The sequence below is a fragment of the Apis mellifera genome, linkage group LG1 (assembly GCF_003254395.2).
Source record: "Apis mellifera strain DH4 linkage group LG1, Amel_HAv3.1, whole genome shotgun sequence".
In the NCBI taxonomy this organism is placed as follows: Eukaryota; Metazoa; Arthropoda; class Insecta; order Hymenoptera; family Apidae; genus Apis; species Apis mellifera.
Window position 1 is genome coordinate 551,688 of NC_037638.1, and position 21,685 is coordinate 573,372.

Below are 21,685 nucleotides of genomic sequence, written 5' to 3' on the forward strand. Positions count from 1 at the left end.
CCTCCTCGATTGTTTCGTCTAACAGGCTGATTGTTGCGTCTGCCGTACATCAAGTTCAAACGCTTCTCTCTGTCTCTCTCCTTCTCTCTCGTATCGGTTGGGTGAACAGCCAGCAACGGGCAAAAGGGAAAAATTGAAGTAATTTCGTTACGGGAACGAGATAAAGCAGAAAATAGTCTACTTCTATCTATATTTGTATATCGCTATTATACACTCGAAACTTTTTCCCTCTTTTTATAAAGGGGAGAGAGAAAGAAAGAATACATGGAATGATTTAACCGGCGGTGTCGCACATTTAAAGAAGCACGAGAAACGAAAATGTCATGGTCGAGGAAGCAAGAGGCGGACGGAACGTCTTAATAATTTGATCGAGCACGAGTATTAAAATGTCGCGACGGATAAACTCGTGATGCGTGCAACGACACCGCTTTCACAACACTCGACGAGTCAAACTTTCGCGTACCCGTAACGGTTCAATGAAACCAACCGTTTCACGCGTCTCTCATTGTCGTTGTAAAATCTCCAGTCTCCTGTTTACGCGTTGTACCAGTCAAAAATCGTATCCGCTGCAACGGTGAAATTTATTTATCGAGAAATTATCGTTATAACATACCCGTAGTATATATGATCTTCTATCGATTTTATCGCGCGGTTTTCCACGCGAATCGATCGTGATACATTCAGAAATTCACGGGTAATAAATATTATTCCCTCTTCTTACGCTTTGTACCCCTTTCAACGGGATACATTTCAACGATAATAATCGTGGCACACAAATTCACCGAGAACATAGAGAAACATTTTTCCATCCGCTATTCATCAACCAAGTTCTCCGGGGTTGCTCCTTTGATCGTCTCAATCTGCATTCCCGTCAGGCAGGCCTCTTGATGTTTAATTACGTTGACTAATTTCACCGGTAACTCCGCCGGCTTCGTTCATTCGATTACCCGGCCAAGACGCCTCGACGATAAATTCGAGGGAGGAGGGGGAAGAGGGGGAGGAGGAGGAAAGGACAAGCCTCGGCCGCGATAACAATTTCGTCGTTTTATTGTTCCCTCGTTATACGAGGAATAGCGTGACATTAGCGCGGGAGAGATCGGCGGAGATGTGACATCTCGTAGATGACTCTCCGCAGAAATAGCTAAGCGCGAAAGCCACGGGTCCGTGAAATATGCCTCTACGTTGATAAAGTGTGGATCCCGCGCTAGGAAACTCGGAAAATTTCGACCGCCATTTGTTAAACGCGCCCCCATCCCCGTTTTCCGCGTGTCTCGCGTCCTCCACGAATTTTCGAAACGAATCCGATTTAATTGGGGATCGTGAAGTCGTATCGAAAAAAGAATTGGACGGAAAGAAAAGATGGAGGAATCTCGTGGATTGCGCGGATATATCGGATATAGCGGTGGAAAATTATACACGGCGGATTAACGTGAAAAATGGATTGTTTTCGGCGGACGTGGGGTAATTGTGACACGCGACAGGATTATTCATCGTCGCATGCGCGTTAACGTCTGGACTCGGTAAGCCACGGTTTCCGAGACGCATTTCGCTTGTCCGCCCGCGTGATGCCTGTCCTAAATTATGTTGCGAGAGACTGCGGTTTGAGGAAAGCCGGTGTTTCAATATCACCGACGTCCGCGTCATAAATTTCGTTACAAAGTACGTATATACTTGGAAGCCTATACTTGATGGAAGAGCGTTCGTTTGGAGAAAAGAATCGTTACAAAATATTACATTTAAAAGCCTGTACTCGATGAAACAGCGCGATTGATTTGGATGAAATCTAAATCGTTACGAAATATATAAATATGTTATTAGAAAGTTATAGAAAGAGATACCTAAACGAAACAAAGTATGTATACATTTAAAAGCCTGTACTCGAAACAGCGCGATTGGTTTGAATGAAGCAAATCTAAATCGCTACGAAATATGTATATAAATATATTAGAAACCTATAGAAGGAGAAGACGCCTAAACTAAACAATGTATGTATACATTTAAAAGCCTGTACTCGATGAAACAGCGCGATTGATTTGGAAGAAAAAAATCTAAATCGTTATAAACTATATATACATATATTAGAAGTTTATAGATGAAAGAACGATTGGTTTGAAGAAAAGAAATCCAAATCGTTACATATATTAAAAGCCTATAGAATAAATGGAAGAACGATTGGTTTGAAGGAAAGAAATCCAAATCGTTACATATATTAAAAGCCTATAGAATAAATGGAAGAACGATTGGTTTGGAAAAAAAAATTCTAAATTGTTACAAAGTACGTATATTAGTATACGTATATACGTATATTAGAAGCCTATAGATTAGATGAAAGAACAATTTTAGAGGAAAGAAATCTAAATCATTAGTACGTATATAAGTATATTAAAAGCCTATAGAATAGATGGAAGAACGATTGGTTTGGAAGAAAGAAATCTAAATCGTTACAAAGTACGTATATAAGTATATTAGGAGCCTATAGAATAGATAAAAGAACGATTGATTTAGAGGAAAGAAATCTAATTCCAAATAAATATAATATAAAATGTACATTTTTAGGAAATGGAACGATAGAAGGAGACGATGCTTAAACAAAGTACGTGTACATTTAAAAGCCTATACTTGATGAAAGAGCGCGATTGGTTTGAATGAAACAAATCTAAATCATTTCTGGAAATAGAACGTTTGAAGGAAAGAAATGTAAATCGTTAAAAAGTATCGGTTCTGTAAATGGAACGTTTGGAGGAAAGAAATTTAAATCGTTATCTGGAAATAAAATCGGTTTGGAAAATTTGGGGAAGAGAGGGACGGAGAGAGGAGAGAGAGGAAGGGCGAAATCTCGGACGGTGATCGGTAACGGGTAACTAGGCACGTGATGGGACACCCTCGTTATTATACATCGCGGAATTCCTTTCCGCGTTGGCGAGCCGCGTACGGCGGCCGCGATGCGCGTAAATCTTTCGCCACGGTTACAGCCGGCGGGCATTACGTTGATGCACTATTTATAAACACGCGACACCGGGACGAGTGGTTTGGCGCGGGTGGGCCGACAGAGTTTCGTGTTCTCGCCTCTTCTCGTCCACCTGCTCGCGACCAAATCCCTCTGCCTCTTACGTTATACCGCATTTCCCTCCTCTCTTTATCAATCTCCCTTTCCGCGGATCCAAATTACACCCTCCCTTCGCTTCCTTCCAAAATCTATCTCTCCCTTTTTTCTTCTTGCGAATCCTCGGTGCGTGTAATTTTTTTCTTTTTTCTTTTTCTTCTTTTTTTCGTAAAGGAAAAAAATATATATCCATTAGCGGACGCGTAAATTGTATCGGAGCCGAGTCGTTGCCGGGCCTCGATTAAGAGGAGGCGAAGGACTCGACTCGTGTTATTCTTGTTTCACGATGATGAGTTAAAACGTTTAAGGAAGCTAATGCCGTACGATAGTTTTCGCAAATTACGCAACGACGTGTCATTACGAGGAACGTGCTCCAAGACGTAATTACAAGATTGTCGTAAAAGACGGGAAGTAGAAGATAGAGTCATGAAAGTTGAAATGCCACCTCGACGCGTGACCGACACTTAGCTGCAGGATAGACGAGATTGTCCTTTCGTTACTTATTGCTGCCGCTCTACCCTGCCTTTCTCGCGTCTCTACGCGAGGTTATTATTTCTGGATATCGTCGTGCCAAGATATCATTGTCCGCGCGCGCGCGCCTAACCTCTCCGATTCCGAGACGAAACGTCGCGCCGTTGCAACAAAATCGATGAAAAGAAAAAAAGGGAAGGACGTAATTTCTCCATTCTGTTGGGGATCCTTTGCAGCACGCGGCGAATTTGATCGAAAACGAGAGCGAAAAGAAAAGGGAGAGAGGAAAGGGAGCACGTTAACACGACGCTTTTATCGGGCCCTTCGACGACGCCAAAGTTATCGCCGGTCGTGGCCGTAATTATCTCGAAGGCTACCGCGATACCGTGCCCATACCACACTGTGTAGATCATATTTCTTGTCGGCTTCTGCCTTTCTTCGTGTACACGTACATATATATACGTTATATACGAAGCCGCCAACGAGTGAGACGTTCCAGGCCCGAGTGCATTAATCTCCGGCGACGGATGCGTTAATGTAATCGTTTAATAAGTCCGCGTTTATTAACTGCGCCCGCTCTCATCGGCATTAATTCACCCTTTGCGCTCATCCCCGTCCACGCTCGAAAATCCTCCACGCTCCTTCTCTCGCTCCTTTTTGCCTCCGCGAGCACACGCCGCTCCGTGTACCGTTCGGATAAGGCCGAGCCGTGATCGAACGACAAAAGAGATTCGAGGAACCGTGGAACAGGTTTCTCGTCCCAACGAAACGGGAAGCGGCCGTTTTCGATTCGACTCGAGTCGAACGAACGCGCGAGAAAATTTTCCACCGCCGCTCTTCAAACGGTTATCTTAGCCGTCGATCCCTTTAAGGCGAGAGAAGGGAGAAGGAAGAAGAAGAAGAATAAACGGGAGCCTTATGGATCATCGATTCGTCGTGTTTAATAATAATTTCCACCGGCGGCCGTGTTCCACAACGAGTGCAAACACGCGGCGATTTATCTCGGCTGATCCGCGGAATATTAATTATTAATTGCGCCACGAATATTTATTATAAGCGGCGAGCTGATCGATAATTACTCGCGATAAATATACAAGCAAAATGGCGTGCCACGAGCAAAAACGTAATGGACAGGCAGGCGACACAGGCGCGGCCACGGCTAATGCAATCGAGTATGCAAAACGGACAATTACACCGTTACGAGTTTGCGCGCGCTCCCCGTTTCGGAACGCCGTTAATCAACCAATTGCGACGATCGCGCGACACGGCTGCACCGCCGCTCATTGGTCGACGGCCGCGCGTGTTGTTCCGCTTTTCCGAACAGCTAAGCCAAGCTCGCCTCGTGCTCCAACATATTTATAAGGCTAACACCGTCGTTCTGATCGAAAAACTTATCCGATCGATTTCTCGTTGCATATGTAATCTGCGATTCTTGTTGGATTCTCGCGTCCCGAAGAACGCGAAGGAAGAATTCCGTGGGAAAATTTGCACGGAAGAACGAAAAGCGTCGAGGCTATCGATTTTCCAAGAATTTAAATAATATCGATTTGAAGGTGTTTCTGTCGTGGAGGAGATCGGTAGCGAAAAATGGGAGAGGAGGGAGAGACGGCGTTGTCTAAGCGCGACGTTGATAAATAATGGTTGGCGCGTAGACGCGAGCATCTACATGGCGCGCAGGTGCGCAGGAGGATCGGGGGGGACGCGGCGCTGCGACACCTGGTGCTGATTAACGAATCGGGGAATCGCTTCTGCTCGGGTATAAGGCTAAATGGTCGGCTAAATTGCCGCGTTATTCTTGTAAACCGCGGCATCCCCGACTATCCAATTACCGGACGAGGTGGCAAGATGTCTCGAACGGGATACACGCGTCCCCCGTCCGACCAGCTCGGAATCGCGGCTTTTTTAACGCCGCCGACACCATTAAGGGCGGCTAATGAGCGCGCGCGCGCGCACGGGAGGGGAAAAAATTAATCGGTAAATTTGGCGTGGCACCGAGCCGGCTGCAAACTGCCTTCGTTACCGTCCAACATCGCCAAATTTATCGTATTATATCGCTCAACGATCGTTCCGCTTCCGAGTGGGGGATTCGAAAATCGATCGATCAGAATAATAACCCTGTCCAACTAGCGAAACGATAGTCGATATCCTAGCTTTTTCCTACGGATATACTCGCGTTCAGAGATTTCAGCCACTCTGGATAATTCGCCTAATCGAGACTGATAAACTTGAGATTATTACGAACGATTAGGAAGGACGATCAAAGAAGAATGAACTTGGACTACGAGCGAGTGAAAGCAGCTTTCTTCTCGTTCCTTCCTTCGTTTCCTATCTTTCTTTATCCTTCCTCCTTCCTTATTATCTCACCCATGTAATTCGGTTTAACAGCGATGCACTTGGAAAATCTTGATCTTGTCACGCTTCCGCGGACTCGATTTCCCTCCCCCTCCACGGCCCTGTTAAACGGATAAACCCGTCGTTCGCGGCAAGCTGCGTAATCCTCGGTACCCGTTCAACTGTGAACCTCGCTGTAACGAGTTTTTCTTTTCTCGAGAGAAAAAAAAAAAGAAGAGAGAGAGAGGGAGGGAAAGAAAAAAATCGACGTCGATATCGAGACATCGAAGCGATCGAAGGGATCATCGGTCCCGTTCCGGTGGCGTCCAAGCGTTTCAAGGCGAATCAGACAATTTCGTAGTGGAATGGTTTTCGAGTGGGGAGCTTGGCGTTGAATGGAAAAAAAAATCGAAACGCGGAAACCACGGTAAACAAAATCGTTTAGTTGGCACCCGGATCGTTCCCGAGACGCAAATCGATCACGATGATTTTGGCATAATAATTTCTTCAAATTTTCTCGTGATAATTCTAATCCAAGCGTATCGTTTACAAGGCGTTCGTCTAAATTACACGTAAAGCTCAAATGCACATTATCAACAAGTTGGAAGCTGAAAGCTTTCTCGGTTCACCGATTCCAAGATCGGATCGTGTAGAAACTTTCTTTGAAAAAAAAAGGAAAAAAAAAGCGGGAGACGTAATTGGAAAATGGGGAAGCAAACGCCCAAGATGTCGTCCAGGGTGGTGAACGCCATCAGGAATCTGAGGGAGGCTCACGGGTCCACGTCGAAGGAGATCATGAATTATATCATGTCGCAGTGCAACGTTCACGAGTCCACCGTGAACAGACAGGTAGCTTCCTCCTATCTTCCTTTTTTCTCCTTAAAAAAAAAACAGCATAGTGATAGAACAAAATTTGCAAAAGTACATTTTTCGAGGATCGATCTAGCTTCCGAATGGCTGGATCAAGGAACGATATATTTGTCCTAAAAAAATAAAAAGACTGTAAACGCGGCAAGAAAAATATATACACACATACACATATATATATATTGACGAATTCGAATCCCAGTTTCTCCCTTCCCCCAGATGCACGCGGCGTTGAAACGGGGTTTGGACTACGGTATCCTGAAGAAGGCGAACGGCCACTATTTTCTCAACACGGACCCGGATTCCCAGCTCACGTCGAACATGATGCCGACCGAGCAGGCGAGAAGAAGGGGGCGAAGAAGACGGAGCAGGGGTCGGCGGAGAAGAGGTCGTCGAAGGAGGCGCAGGAGAAGCAGAAGGAGAGGGCGCAGAAGACGCAGAAGCAGTCGCCGTCGGCGGCGCTCGACGAGGAGGAGGGGCCGCGGGACGAGAATGAGGCGGATGGCGTGCACGAGATGCAGGTGCACCAAGAGGACCAGGGACATAGTCGCCCTGAATAGTAATCCGGTGGAGCAACTGACGGCCGAGGACAACGGGATGTGCACGTGCGAGAAGGAGAGCAACATGGAGACGCGGTCGAGGCACAGCAAGAGCCGCGATCGGAGCATGAGTCGGAGCCGATCGTCGGCCAACAGCGATCGGGATGACGGGGCCAATAATCGGCGCGCGAACATCGAGGAGGATTAATCGATTCTCGAGGGAGAAGCGAGTCCGTTACCGTGTTCCAGCTTCCCGTCGTCAACGCGTTGCATAGACCGTTCCCCCCCTCTCCTCCTGTGGAACGATCGGTGCCGAGTGAAACCGTTCGCGTCTCCGAGTATCATCTGTCGTTCGTCACTTTTGTTTTTTCTTTTCCTTTCTTTCTTTCCTTCCTTTCTTTCTTTCTTTCTTTCCTTCTTTCTTTCTTTTCTTTTTTTAAATCGTATAGCTCCCTCTCTCTGTTCCTCTGTCGACATAAAATTCGTATATCATTTTTATCGAGTGATTTATCGAGTGATGAATGTGATTTTCAACGATCATGTAATAATTGCGATATATAATAAATTGGTAATGTCCAGTTTCTATTTTATAACCAAATTTTCTCTCAACTTTCCTCAAACTCGCGGGACAGTATAACTTTAATTAATAATATTCGTATCTTTCGGGGAGAAGACGATTTCACGACGATTCGAATGGACGGATGGATGGATGGATGGAGGAAGAAGGCCTTGGCCGAGGTGGTCTGAATGAAAGCAACGGCAATAACTCTTCGAGCGGTAGAGTCGAGGCGGGTTAGAAAGCATCGAGAAGCGATTAGTGGTATTTACCGGTCCCCACTGAGAGAGAGCCTGCCGATTCCCGGTACCGTTCCGACGTCCCGCAGGGATCCGCGTACGCGTCACAATACCCCGCCGTCCAACTGCTCCCCATTCTCCGCCAGGACTCTCTCGGATGTCACGCTTCCCATCGAGGCCCCCTATTAATAATCTTCTAACGGTGATCATTTCTGACCAATTTTTCCACCCGAAACGTTCATTTGAACTTCTTTCCTAAACTCGTTCGAATGGATCGACTATTTCCTATCCTATATCCGCGACTCGATTCGTTCGAAGTTGTCCTCGAGTGTTGTCCTCGTCCATTCCTATCGCGAACGAGTTTAATTCGGTAGTTTCGGTGCTCAGCGTGCGACCCATTGAGCGCATCACCGCTTCTCTCCTACGTGTCTCGGAACACGTAGCTCGTTATTTCGTAAGAGGTAGCGAAGAAACGGATTCTACACGCTCGAACGAGTCTACGAGAGGCACGGGCTCGATAACTCGAGCGTTTAATATAGTTGAAAATTGTATTGCGTCAATTTTCAATCGCGAGACGACCAAAGAAACAACGATTCTTAACATCGCTCGATGGAATAATATTCCGTCGTTTGGATTCGGTTCGTGATTTTTCGATCGCTTCGGAGGTCGAGCATCGGGTTACAGAGATAAGATAACAAAGGGGAGAGGGTTTTCGTTACGCCTTATTATTATTTAACGAAGCAGCGAGCGACGAGGGGAAGGGAACAAATTGGGGGAGGAGGGGAAAGGATAATTTGCAGGAGGAAGGCGGCCTAAAAATCCACGGGCGCAACCCGCCACCGACAAATTTACGAGTTCCCCGCTGAAAGCCCCGTTATCGTCCGGTGTCCCTCCCTCCCGCCCGTATCTCGCCCTTCCTCGATCTCGCAATTAGTTCGCGGGAACACCGTCTCCGGGAAGCGGCGTGGCCAGCCTCCAGTTTCGCTTTTTCCTTCCTTTTTTTCCCCCTTCCTTCCACGTTACACCTGCCACCGACGCCGCATTTTCGTCGCCCGGAATCTTTGTCCGAACCGATTCATATAAAAGTACATTCGATCAAACTTTGAAAGTCGACGAAATTCGCCGAGAAAGAGAAAAAGTTTCGTCAAAGATTATATCCACGAGCGAGAAGAGAGATCGGTGTGAAGAGGAAAGGAAGAAGAAAGAAGAAAGAAAACAGTTGGACGAAGTGACGCGGGTGACGCGAATAGGCAGCGACGAGTCTCGCGAAGCTATCTGAAGGCGAATCGCGGTAATCTGGCAAAAGAGTAAGGAGCGAAAAAAGGTCGGAAATTTCGTGGTCTCGGGTCATCGCGAGCTCTCTCTCTTCTAAACGACGAAACGAATGTTGGGTAGGGTCGCAGCAGAAAACCCGGCCGATACGATCTTTCGCCGCGCGGATCGAGGTGTCAGCCTTGTTCTTACCACGCGTACCCGCCGCTTGCCGAGATACCGTCACTCCGACATTGCTCGCGATATCATTAAGCTGGATTTATGTCGCGCGTAAACGGACGCAGCAACCCTCGCCCGTTATATTCTACGAATATACGCGTATTGGGCTAAATTGCCGGCGAGAGAAAGGACGGTTCGGGACAATTTAACGGCCACTCGAGGGAAATTGCGAGGATGCTCGAAGGAGGGGGTTATTTCTTCTCCAACTTGATATTCTCTCGAATCCAAAAAAAGCGAGGAGCCACGATTCGGTTGGACGAGACTGTAACGTGTCACTGGTTGCCGTAAACGTTGATTAAGAAAAAAAATATTTAACTTGAAAATAATCACTTACAAAGATTGGTGGCACTATTGGCAACTATTTTCAATCTCTCCCGAAATTGTTGGAACACGATCTTGTTCGGAAAAAACAACTCGAATAGACCATCATTGCTATCATTCCTCCTTGAATTACATTTATCTTCATGATGAAATGAAATGAAAAATAATATTAAAAACGATACATCAAATTATAAAAATTAATAGCTTGATTTAATTTTAATTTCGCAGAGGTTTGCGAACCGAATATGGCAATGAAAAAAAGTAGAAAGTTTCTATCATTATTAAAACTAATTTATACGTTTTAAAAATGAAATTAATAAACGCTTCTTGATAAATTTTTAACGTATGCTTGTTCAAAAATATGCGTATCCAAAATCATTTCGAGAAGGATTCTTAGGAAACCGAGGAGAAATTTAAAGCCCTCTATCCGTCACTTTGGATAGATTCGTATACGGGGTCAATTAACCCGTAAACGCGGCTCGTTTCGTGAAGAAAGGAATATATATATTGTCCGAGCCCAACCAATCCAATCCTCCGTCCTCGAAGGAATTTAATTAGCCGCCACCTTTACGGCTATTACTATTACCGGGACCACATGCGAGATTCTTTAATTCGAGCGATCCAACGCTCGCGATAACCCGTGAACTGCGCTGCCCTAGCTAGAATTAGACCGGATGACACGAAATCAGGTATCTCCTCGCTCTCCACGATATCCACACTCTCCTCTCTCTCTCTCTCTCTATCGAGGTACTTAACGTCTTAAGAAGAATCTCGCACACGACGCGCCACCTCGAGAAGTGACCGCGCTTAATTGCGGCGCAGATGCGTCCAACGATTACGATTCTCGGCCGTTTTTCTTCCCGTTCCGTTTCGTAACGAATTCTTCAAATACCTCCAGCCTTTTTACATCCTCCGCGCGAGCGTATCTGAAAAATCTGGATGGAAATCGAAACAACCATCGCCCACGCGTCCTCGACCCGAAAGGAAGAAGAGAAAAGGAGAGAGAGTGACGAGAGAGTTCGAGATTCCACCCCAGAGATAGATGCAGAGGAACGCTTGGTAGAGCGACGGTTCTCTCTCCTCGAGCGAACGGAAGAGGATTCAGCGAGGCTTTTTCGCCGACATTTCGCCGGATCCGACGTTCGTTACACGCCGTGAGGAGAGAGAGAGAGAGAGAGCGAGATCGCACAACCGCTTAACTGTTTTGTCCCGGCTGATGGATAGCGGCGTTATTACCGGACACACTCGCCGCACAGTTTTACGAGTCTAGATTGGGTACACGGGTTTCTCCTGTCCGGGCAGAGGTCTACGACGGAAGCGTTAATAGCGTGTTTACCGATAATGGTCTACCAAAGGGACTGTGATTGAGAAACTCGACGTTACGATTATTATCTTCTCTCTCTTTCTCGAGCTTTGCCATTACAGAGAGACGAGCAAAGTGACGGTCCATCGAGTGTTCCTCGTCTTCGAAAGTCATTCCTTCTCTCCGATCCGATTGAAGAAGTAATCGAGAGGAACGTAAGAGAAAGAAGACCTCGCCGTATGCTTCGAGAATCAAATATTTAACTAATTTTTCGAACGAAAATTATTCTTACTTGCAAGCATCCTCTGATCTCTTGTCTCCTTCTTTTTTCCAATCGATCCAGGTTGAACGGGTAAGGAAACGAAACACGATCGATCCGCTTAAACCGGTAATATATTCGTTGCGCGAGCAGCGAGCCGAGTTAATTTCGATCGGGAAGATTATCCGTTCCGTAGCCGATGATCATTCGAATCGTAATTTTCTATTAAGAAATGCCCGTTCGCGCGGCCAGATGATATCGGGGTGCACGATTTATGAAGAATTAGTAAATCGTTCAGATACGATCGAACATTTCGCGAAAGCTGGCGAATGGATGAGGAAGGGAGAAGAGAAGGGGCGCGCGTTACGAGCGTTTTCTATCAAAATGCAAACGAGAGAGGATGCGTAAAATGTCCTTATTATCACCACCATCGATATCGTTGTTGCTCGAGGACACGGTGAGAAAGCGCTCGAGACTCGCGCGCGTACGTGTACACGTGTGTGTGTGTGTGCCCCAGATCGGTGGCGATAAGACTCTCAAGGTCCGCTTTTAACTACCCGGCGAGCCACGTTTCGCGGCGAACAAGAAATTTCTCGCCTTCTCTCTCCAACTCGCCCGCCCAATCTTTCGAGAAATCGAACATCCACCCACCCGATCGATCGATTCCAAGATCGATTCCGAAGGGGGAGAGACGAGATAGTCGCGACAAGTTGGCCGGTTGTCTCCGTGGAGGCAGCTGGCACCACCCTCAGACGTCGTGCGTGCCGGAAGCCCTATCGATAATTATTTATCTGGGGGCCTAATTAACTCCGTTTTAACCGGAGTCCCAGGAGATAAAATTGCCGGCCGCGTTGGAACGCGATCGGCGGAAAGAATTGGCCGGAAGGGAGGAAGGCTACACCTGCGGCTAATATATACGGGTGTACACGGCGTATCTCTCCAAGTGTGGGCGTCTTTTCCTTTCTCTTCTCCTTTCTTTTTCTCTTCTCCTTCTCTTCTCGCCCTGTATTCGAGAATAGAGGAGATACGAAGATACGTACGTGCGTCGACCAAGAACGCGGCTGACCAATTCTACACTTTTCCTTTTTCCCTTCTTCGTCGATTCCGTGTAGGAGAAAAAGAGAGAAACGAAAAACGAAAACGCGTTCGACGATGATGTCGTTCCAATCTCGAGACGCTGGCTGTTTAGAGACACCGCTCGAGAAGAGAAACAACGCGGTATTTCCAATTCGCGCGGTAATTCGCCTCGAATTAATCCCGTCACGCGCTCGATAGAATATCCTCGTGATTACCGTGGCGTGATAACCGGCCGCGAGGAGTCGCGAGCCGGTTAATTGGACGTTTAATTAGACAGCGTAAGCAAGCGTGTCGGTGATGGAAAGAACAAAAAAAAAAAAAAAAAAAATGGAGAAGAAAAAAGAGCAAATGCGACGAGTTCGTTACTTACTACTACTACTATCAGATCTTCTAAGCTTCTTTCCCGGATTCGCGGTGTCGAACGGATCAACGTGTGCGCGATGTAAAAGGCAGGATAAAAGGAGCAGGGAGCTCTGGTTATAAGAGTGGCTGGGAGGAGGAGTGGATACGCGTCGTAACTCAATCCGAGAGGTTTCGCTTTTTCTCGTTTTGTTTCCTTTCTTGAAATGGAAAATCACATCGCAAGCACTTACCCTTCCGGTAATCAACGCGGGCGCAGGCGGAACCGCCAGCCTCGTATATTTATATAAAGTGTAAACCAACAACGGCGGGGACGCATAACGAGGGGCGGGAGAAGAATGGACGGAGAGGAGAAGGAAGAGAAGGTAAGCGATGTCGATTGGCCGAGTGGCCACAATGGATCCGTGAACAGACGGCTCTATTCACGGCTCCAAACAATGTAATCGCAACTCACCGCTTCCCGCGACGCTTTCTCTTATCGATCGATCCATCGATCGATCGTTGATCGACGGATCCCGGTTTAGTAGATTCACGCCCCGCGAATCCCTCCCCTCCCTCCCGTTAATTAATTAACCGGCTGTCCACCGCTTTTGTGAAATCCGGTCCGATCGGATCGTGGGAAAGCAATGGCGGAGGGAGAATAATGGCCCTCGACGATGATTGGCAACGTCGAGTCGAACATCCGTTCGAATTTCGTGAAAACGAAGGACGAGATGTGATGGAATTGGAAGAAAGGAAAGGGAAAAGGAGGGAGGAAGGAAGGAAGGAACGAACAGGCGAACGCGTGCCTTCGACCTCTTTCGAATTTGAAATTATCGCGAGGTGGCCGTTAATCGAGCCTCCGGGGAGTTGGTTGACCCGAGATTAGTCCATCTGGTAGCGATGATGCCGCGGCAACGATCGTTAATGGCCAATAATACTACCGATCGTTATCGCGAAACGGGATTCGAACGTGACGGAAGAAGGGGGAAGAACAAAACCAGAGATTCTTTGTTTTGTTGGCGACGACAGAGCCTGGTAATGTAGTAATTTATGGGCTTGTGTTTACGAGTCGCGGAACATTCGAAATTACGAGTTATGTACGTATCGTTTCCTATTGGATGACATCCGAGAATATAATTGCTTCTATCGGCCATTCGACGGGATTTTTTCCCGTCGTCAAATAGTCTTCGAAAGCCGTCGAATCGAATCTGTCGTTCCACAAATGGGCAATTTACCGTTCTTCGTCATAGATTCGCACGATGAGCAAGCGGGAATCGTCGAGTCGTCGGCCACTTTTACGAACACCTTTGCGAACGCATCATCGTCCCCGTCCTTCTCCTCTCGCTCGTTTCGAACTGTGCCCATCGCGTATCCAATCGCGTACACACATATATATTTATAAACCTGTCCCAAAATCCCAATTTAACGCGATCGATTCAGAGGAGGAAAGAGAGAGAGAGAAAATTACTTATCCCAAGATTCCTATTATAACGCGCTTCGATCGATGATGGAACAATTTGGAGACGTTGATCGGCCGCGTTATCCGGGAGCAGGAAAAGGAAAATTTACGATCGGCCGATTCTCTTTGATCGGAATCGATTACTCGTTAATCGGCCTCGTTCGCCGCGCCGCTGCCCCCGCGCCCGTAATTAACGGTGATTAATTGGATCGGATCCCGGCCGAGTATATTTTATCTCGTACGAAATTGGCCGCGGGCAGCCCGGTGTTTCTCGCTCGAGATCCAACGATATCGCCCCATCCTGGATCATCCCGTGATTCGAATAATCATCGATCGTACGATTTCCTTCCAAATTTATTTCGCTTGCGCCAACCTGCGAATACCAACCATATTATAGGAATGTAAACTTGCAAACTCGTTCCAATTCGTGGCAGGTAACAACGAGCGACGAAACGGTATCGAAACGAATAAGCGACGGTGTAATTACGCTTTTCCTGTTTACGTTCGCAGGAATCCGGAACATAACAGCGGCGGACGTTGTCGACGACTGCGACGACGAAGCAGATTGCGCGCAATTTTCTGTTCGAGCGCGTCCTTCCGACGTAAACACGCGATCGAGGAGAGATCCGTTCCTTCTATTGTCCTCGCCGTTCTCACGCCTTGTTCGATCGACAAGGATCTCGTCGTAAGAAGAGAGAAAAGAATTAAATCGAGGAGAAAGAATACAAATAATAGGCTCTCCTATTTTCTTCTTCCATCTACTTTTGGTCGAACGAAATGATAGAAGAAGAGAGGGAGAGAAATTTAAGGATTCGTTACTTTAGAGATAAGGAAGATGTTTGGGTACTCCGTATCGTGACACGGAGAAGATAATAGTGGACGAAATTGTAACGTGGGGAGAGCCTCGACTTTCTATGTTGGGATTATGGTGCGGACTGTATGGAAGCGAATGGGATACACCTGTCGTTGGCAATTTCGTGTTGAATGCCAGCCAACGAACCATTACTTATGCGCGTATAATTGGCGTTAATTAAAGTCGAAATGTTCGACGTTTGAAACGGCAATGTTGTAAATTGTAATTGTACATTGGATTTGAATAAAGAATGTCATATTTACAAGAAGCGTGTCTCGCCCCTCCTCGCGTCTTTCTTCACGCGGATATGCACGTGCACGTTAATTGATCGATCGGTTTAATAAGTTAATTAGCCAAGTATACGATAAGCCAAGGAGGGGAGAGAGCGTCGAACAGTCTCGATCGATTTAAATCGCCAAAAATCGCGCCCACGCGTCTCGCACGTGCGACGATGGAAAACCTTCGAAACGATAAAACCGAGCGACGACAATGGGGTATTATCGAGCCCCCCTTTAATGCCAACTTTCACCGATAGATACGATTCGATGAAACGATAATTTCCAATCCCAGATATATATATCGACCAATTTACGTTGCGTTGCTTTTGTTCATCGAACGACGCATTCCACTTGCGATTTCTCTCTTTTCTTTCTTCCCTCCCTCCTCTGACAGGGGACAATTTCGCAAACATGGTAGCGGCAGGTAGAGAAATTCCTATCTGTCGAGCAGCGACACAATCGAGTGACAATGTTACACGTGTCACGATCAACGGAATAATATTTTCGTTTTCCCCGTGGCTTCTCTGGAGAGAAGGAAAAGGTACGGAGGTGGACACGCGGGATAGGCCATCGCGGGTTCAGCCGCGACACATAATGGGTTACGGCCTCTCTTTTCGTGCGAGCACACGCTTCGAGGCGTGCGCGCGCGTAGGCGACACTAAACGCCCACGTAAGGCCGTACAAATATTGAACAAATATTAACATAATGTTTGTACGTTAGTCCCCCAACTATAAATATGAACGACCCACCTGTGAAGCCGATTCCGAGAAAGGAACGGGGATCGAAACGGGCCGGCGCGTTCGTCGTTTTTCCGATCGACAAACTTTTTGAGAAACTTTGCCAAATGTCGCGATGGAAAACTTGTCGCCTGTGACAGATTGCTATTAGACTAGATTTAATCGCGTAGAAAAATCGATAAATTGGGAATGGATTCGTTCGAGATGACGAAATTAATTGCAAATTAATTCTTGAATTATTGAATATAGAAAAAGGGAACGTTGTAACGCGATCATTTTTACGTGGATACAATCTATTATATAACTGGATGCATAAATCCAGTTGACAAGCTAGGAATAGCTAGTTTAACGATTTAAAATTATTTTACGATTAACAATAACTAGACAAATACAAGTGAAACGCGTTCGTAATTCGATCGCGTAAATTTCTGCAAATTAATTGAAAAGAAAGCACTGAGAAAACTGGATATTGTTATTATCGAATATAGAAAAAGAGAACGTTGTAACGCGATCATTTTTACGTGGATACAATCTATTATATAACTGGATGCATAAATCCAGTTGACAAGCTAGGAATAGCTAGTTTAACGATTTAAAATCGATTAACAATAACTAGACGAATACGAGTGAAATGCGTTCGTAATTCGATAAATTTCTGCAAATTAATTGAAAAGAAAGCACTGAGAAAACTGGATATTGTTATTATCGAGTAGAAAAAGGAAACGTTGTAACGCGATCATTTTTACGTGGATACAATCTATTATATAACTGGATGCATAAATCTAGTTGACAAGCTAGGAATAGTTAACGATTTAAAATCGATTAACAATAACTAGACAAATACGAGTGAAACGCGTTCGTAATTCGATCTTAAATTTCTGCAAATTAATTGAAAAGAAAGCACTGAGAAAATTGGATATTGTTATTATCGAATATAGAAAAAAGGAACGTTGTAACACGATCCAGTTGACAAGCTAGAAATAGCTAGTTTAACGATTTAAAATCGATTAACAATAACTAGACGAATACGAGTGAAACGCGTTCGTAATTCGATCGAGCAAATTTCAGCAATTCTTATTTATCTGAAAAGTTTGTTCCAAAAATATATTATTTATAAACGAGATAATCGAGTTTCTCGAAGAAATCTCGGCGAATATTGCTCGTGGTGTAAATCCACTTGTTCGTTTTAAAACGAAACGCGTAATTCGTTCTCCCCGCTGCAACGTAGGCACCTCTAACGACATCTAAATGATCCCTCCCGGTACACGCGCGCGTTCTATCAGAAACACACAGTTTTCGCGGAAATGACAATCATAGAAAGGCTTTGGCCGCGCAAAAAGCGATGGTCACGGTGGTGTTTTCTTTTCTTTTCTTTTTTTTTCCTTGGAAAATTGACCGTCGCGGACCGCCTCATCTGCGTTAAAGCGTCGTAAAAGTCGCGGGAAAAAAGGAGGGAAGAAGGGTAACGAAGGAGAGCGATAAGCGTGGTCCGTTTCTTCCAGTCGCTCGCCGCGACTAATGACGCGATATTACACGCGAGACAACGATCCTTCTCCCCCGTTATGAACGACCAAGATTAAGAGAAATTCCAAAGAATCGATCCTCGAAAAGAAAAATTTTCGTTTTACATTATCGTAACAATAATTGATATAAAATATTCGAGCCTAAAACTTGTAGCTTTAAACTGTCTTTTCGAAATAGAACAGGGAAGAGGAAAATGCATCGGTGCTTCAAGATCTCTTTCATTATCGTTCTAGCCACGAGGCTTCTTTCCTCTAACGGAGGCTTCCTTATTAAGATCGCGATTAATCGACGAACGAAATCAAAAAAAAGAACGTTCGAATCGGTGAAATAATCCCTTTGGAACGATCTCGTTTTATCGAAGCTGCTCCGCGTTAAATACAAATGTTTCTCGAGCAAACTATCGTTAACTCTCGAATCACCTGTGCTCTCGTCATTCCTCCTACTTTTGAACCGTTTCGCAACGAGGAACGTATGTATCAAACGTGGATCTTTTATCTATCGTACGAATCTGCAGGATTTGTTTCCTAGCGGTTCTTTTGAAGAAGAACGGACAGGAAAGTTTTCAAACAAGCGGAACGCAGGAGAGAGTGATCGATGGAGAGTACGTGCTCCTCCGACGTTGTCATCGTCAGCGTCTCGCTTATCGTCCACGAGTATCGTCCTCGTGAAACGATCCAGATCACATCCGGCCCCCTTAATAATAATCCGGCGAATAGGTTGAAACCGGGATAATAATATTCCCGCGTGCAATTATAATCGCGGAGGAGCATATCTCTCTCTTCTGGAGAGAATCAGCGTGAAGGATGATTTCCTTGATTCGCGATTTCGTCGAGGGTTTTTCACGGATGGAATCGGTTTTAGAATCTGTCCACTTGCTCGCAAATGAGATTTACCATCATCCATCACCCGTGATTCTATTAAACGGGAGGAATGTTTATCTTGGATGCTTGCTTCTTGTACTGCCTACTTCACCTACGGGGTATATTTGTCTTTTTGATCGAGGCAAATAACGTTCCTCCTTTACCCTTCTTCTCCAACTTTGGAAATTATCCGTTATCCGCGAGTAAGGAAAGGAAAAAAGCACGAAACCGTAACTTCTTCCTCAGTGACTATGCATATCTGATTATTAACACGCACGATGATATCTCGTTCCATATTAACAATCGCAGCAAGAAGGGAGGCAAAAGTATCATCACGATCCCCTTACGAGACAACTTTCCCTTTTTCCATACCTTTCGATTATTCTCGAGCGAAGAAACGGGAGAAAAAATACAATGGCGCGTATTTTCAATTAGAAGAGGCGTTTTTCGCATGGCCTGTATCGCGTATTCCGGACTCGGTCCTCCGGTCCGGGTCAGGAATGCAGCGGCGGCGTGGGGGATCCGAGGATCGCGGGTGTACGATACGGTGAGTTGTGGTGAGCAGGGTCGGGGGTCTCGTCGCTAGGCCTCTCATGAGAACGGGCTTAAGCCCGGTACCGTACTCTCTCTTGCACGCGGGGACTGGCTGATGACCATCGTCCACCTGACTCCCCGAGATTTATCGCGCTCACGATGCACGGGATACGGTATGAATGTACGAATGAACGTATGGATCTTGCGAGTCGTGTTATCGTTCGAGTCTAATCGAACGAGGGAGGGAGAGGATTCGAGTGGATTAATTAAACTCTTATTTCTTCTTTCTTCCTTTTATCTTTCTTTTCGTGATACCATTTGCTATTTAAGGATACTATAATATACGCGAAGCTTATACATATATATATATGTACGAGTAAATGGCCCCCACGAGTCGCGTTGTTGGCGTTGGAGCTTTGTCGTGTAATAAGCGGAATTATCCGCTTGAGGAAACCGCGTTCGACACGGTACGTGTTTTCCTTTCGCCGACAGCCGAACGCGGAAGAGGCTTTGAATTGTAAAATCCCTACGCGTCGATGACAAACGCCTACTCGCGTTCCCTATTGTTCGCTCTCGTGGCGGGGTATAAGGGGAATAATGAACCCAAGCGCTGGCGTGGAGGTGTGGACAAGCGGCGATATCGCGCGATACATATATATATATATATACGTAGATGGCGTTCGGGAGGTACGATAGAGACATCGGGACCGAATCCAACGTGAAACTGGGATAAAAGTATCTATATATACGAATTGGTTAATTGTCGAGCGAATAATCGATATCCTCGGTCGGTATCGAGGGGAATTACGATACCGATTATACGTTTATTGATCGAAGACGTTGGACGGGTAGGCAAGAATGGGCGGAAAAACGTTCCACATTTTCAAAGGGCCGGTGATCGATCGACGCTCGTATCGACGTGCCGGCCGTATATCTCGCGTGCGTAGGTACCAGGATGCGAGCGTGCGAGGTTTTACGTAACCTCCGCAGGTTTGACGACCTCGAACGCGCGGAGGGGAACCTCTCGTCTCGTCGCCTCTCGGCGCGGCAATCGATTTGTACACTCGTCAGGGAGAGACTTTGTTGGCGCGCACGGACCGTTTCTCCTGTCGCGCGGCAAACACCGATACCCCACCGTCCGCGGGGAGAAATAATTTATCGCGGAAGTAACGTTTTCTTCGCGACACGTCCTCCACCACCACTTCTCGCGTATCAGCTTGTATTTATATTGGAGACACGAGCGGAAGGGAAATTATTTTTTCCCGGGAATCGGGTCGATCGCGAAATTCCTCGAAGAGAGAGTAAAGAATAAAACTCTCGTGCGCGTAAAATTTTTAGAGTAGTTGGGCGAAATCGCCAAATGGCTTTGCGCATCCAAGATTTTCTTCTTTGTCGAGCAATGCAGAAATGATAGGATCGATCGGATATGGAATTGGTTCTCGTGTCTCGTTTAAAAGCGCGAACGAACGTAAATAATCCGCCCAGAGTTTTTCCTCCCTCGCGAGACACGGATGCAACAGTGATAATAATAGATTGAACGACGAATGTGTCGATGAATGCAAATCTCACGGCCTCCTCGTTCCAGGGAATTCCCGCTCGATTTGAAATTATTCTTGTCGATTCACTCCACGAATCCGTGGAATTTTTATCGCCGCCCTCGGCGAAAACTCGGCCAATCGTTCGCGAGTAATAAGCGGCCGCGTGCAAATCGTAATTTTCTCGGCTGTAAACGGGAAAAGAGAGAAAAGGAAAGAACGTATACGTATCAGTTTTCGATAGATTTTATTATGGGAGGACAATATCGATCGACGGGGTGATAATCGGGCAACGATTGAATACAAACGATTCATTCAGTGGAGGCGCGTCCATTTATAATTTATCGCTCCTCCTTAATTGAAAGCGAGATATCTCCATCTTCCTCCCCTATCATCTATTTCGATAAGATAATCTTATCTATAAACGGATAAACGGAATCTGCTTTTTCCTTTCTCTTTTTTTCTTCTTACTTCAAAAGAATTTCGTAAATCGTTCCAATCCTTGGATTCTCACCACAGTCGACGTCCAGAAAGCACGATAGACGTGATTTAGCGCGGCATCGAGAATCCTTTCGAATTCCGGATGCGCATCACCCACGATGGACACTTTCGATGGGGACGAAATTATTCGGCGCGTAATTCGTTGCACTGCGAACGTAGGGGGAGAAGGGGAACGGGAACGATACCGCTCGTTTCGCCTCGGAGGAACGGCGACTCGTTAATGGCGAGAGCGGAGGATTGGACGCGATGCGATGGTAATTTCGTTGGCAAATCGTCCGCCATTTTTCAACGTGCTAAAATGACCGATCGCATCCTTGATACGCGACGCTCGGATCTTGCCTCCGCTTGAATCTTCCTCGCTCAGGGTTAAAATGAAATTTACCGAAATTAATAACGTGAATTCGTCGGCGATGAGTCGACGCGCGGAATCGGCGAGATAAACTTCCGTTTATGCGTTTATTCGAGGAGAGAGAGAAGGAGGAAAGGAGAGGCAGGTAGTTTCTT

At 46.1% G+C, this 21,685-nt stretch overlaps 1 protein-coding gene across 1 annotated transcript; it reads left to right on the top strand.

Annotated features, from left to right (window-relative positions):
- Nucleotides 1-6,387: 6,387 nt before the first annotated feature.
- LOC102654047 (luc7-like protein 3) lies at nt 6,388-8,415 on the top strand. The gene is made up of 2 exons (XM_006557374.3): nt 6,388-6,754; nt 6,992-8,415. Exons 1-2 carry the CDS (start codon nt 6,611-6,613, stop codon nt 7,517-7,519), a joined length of 672 nt encoding a protein of 223 aa, XP_006557437.1. The 5' UTR covers nt 6,388-6,610; the 3' UTR covers nt 7,520-8,415.
- The last annotated feature ends 13,270 nt before the right edge of the window (nt 8,416-21,685 follow it).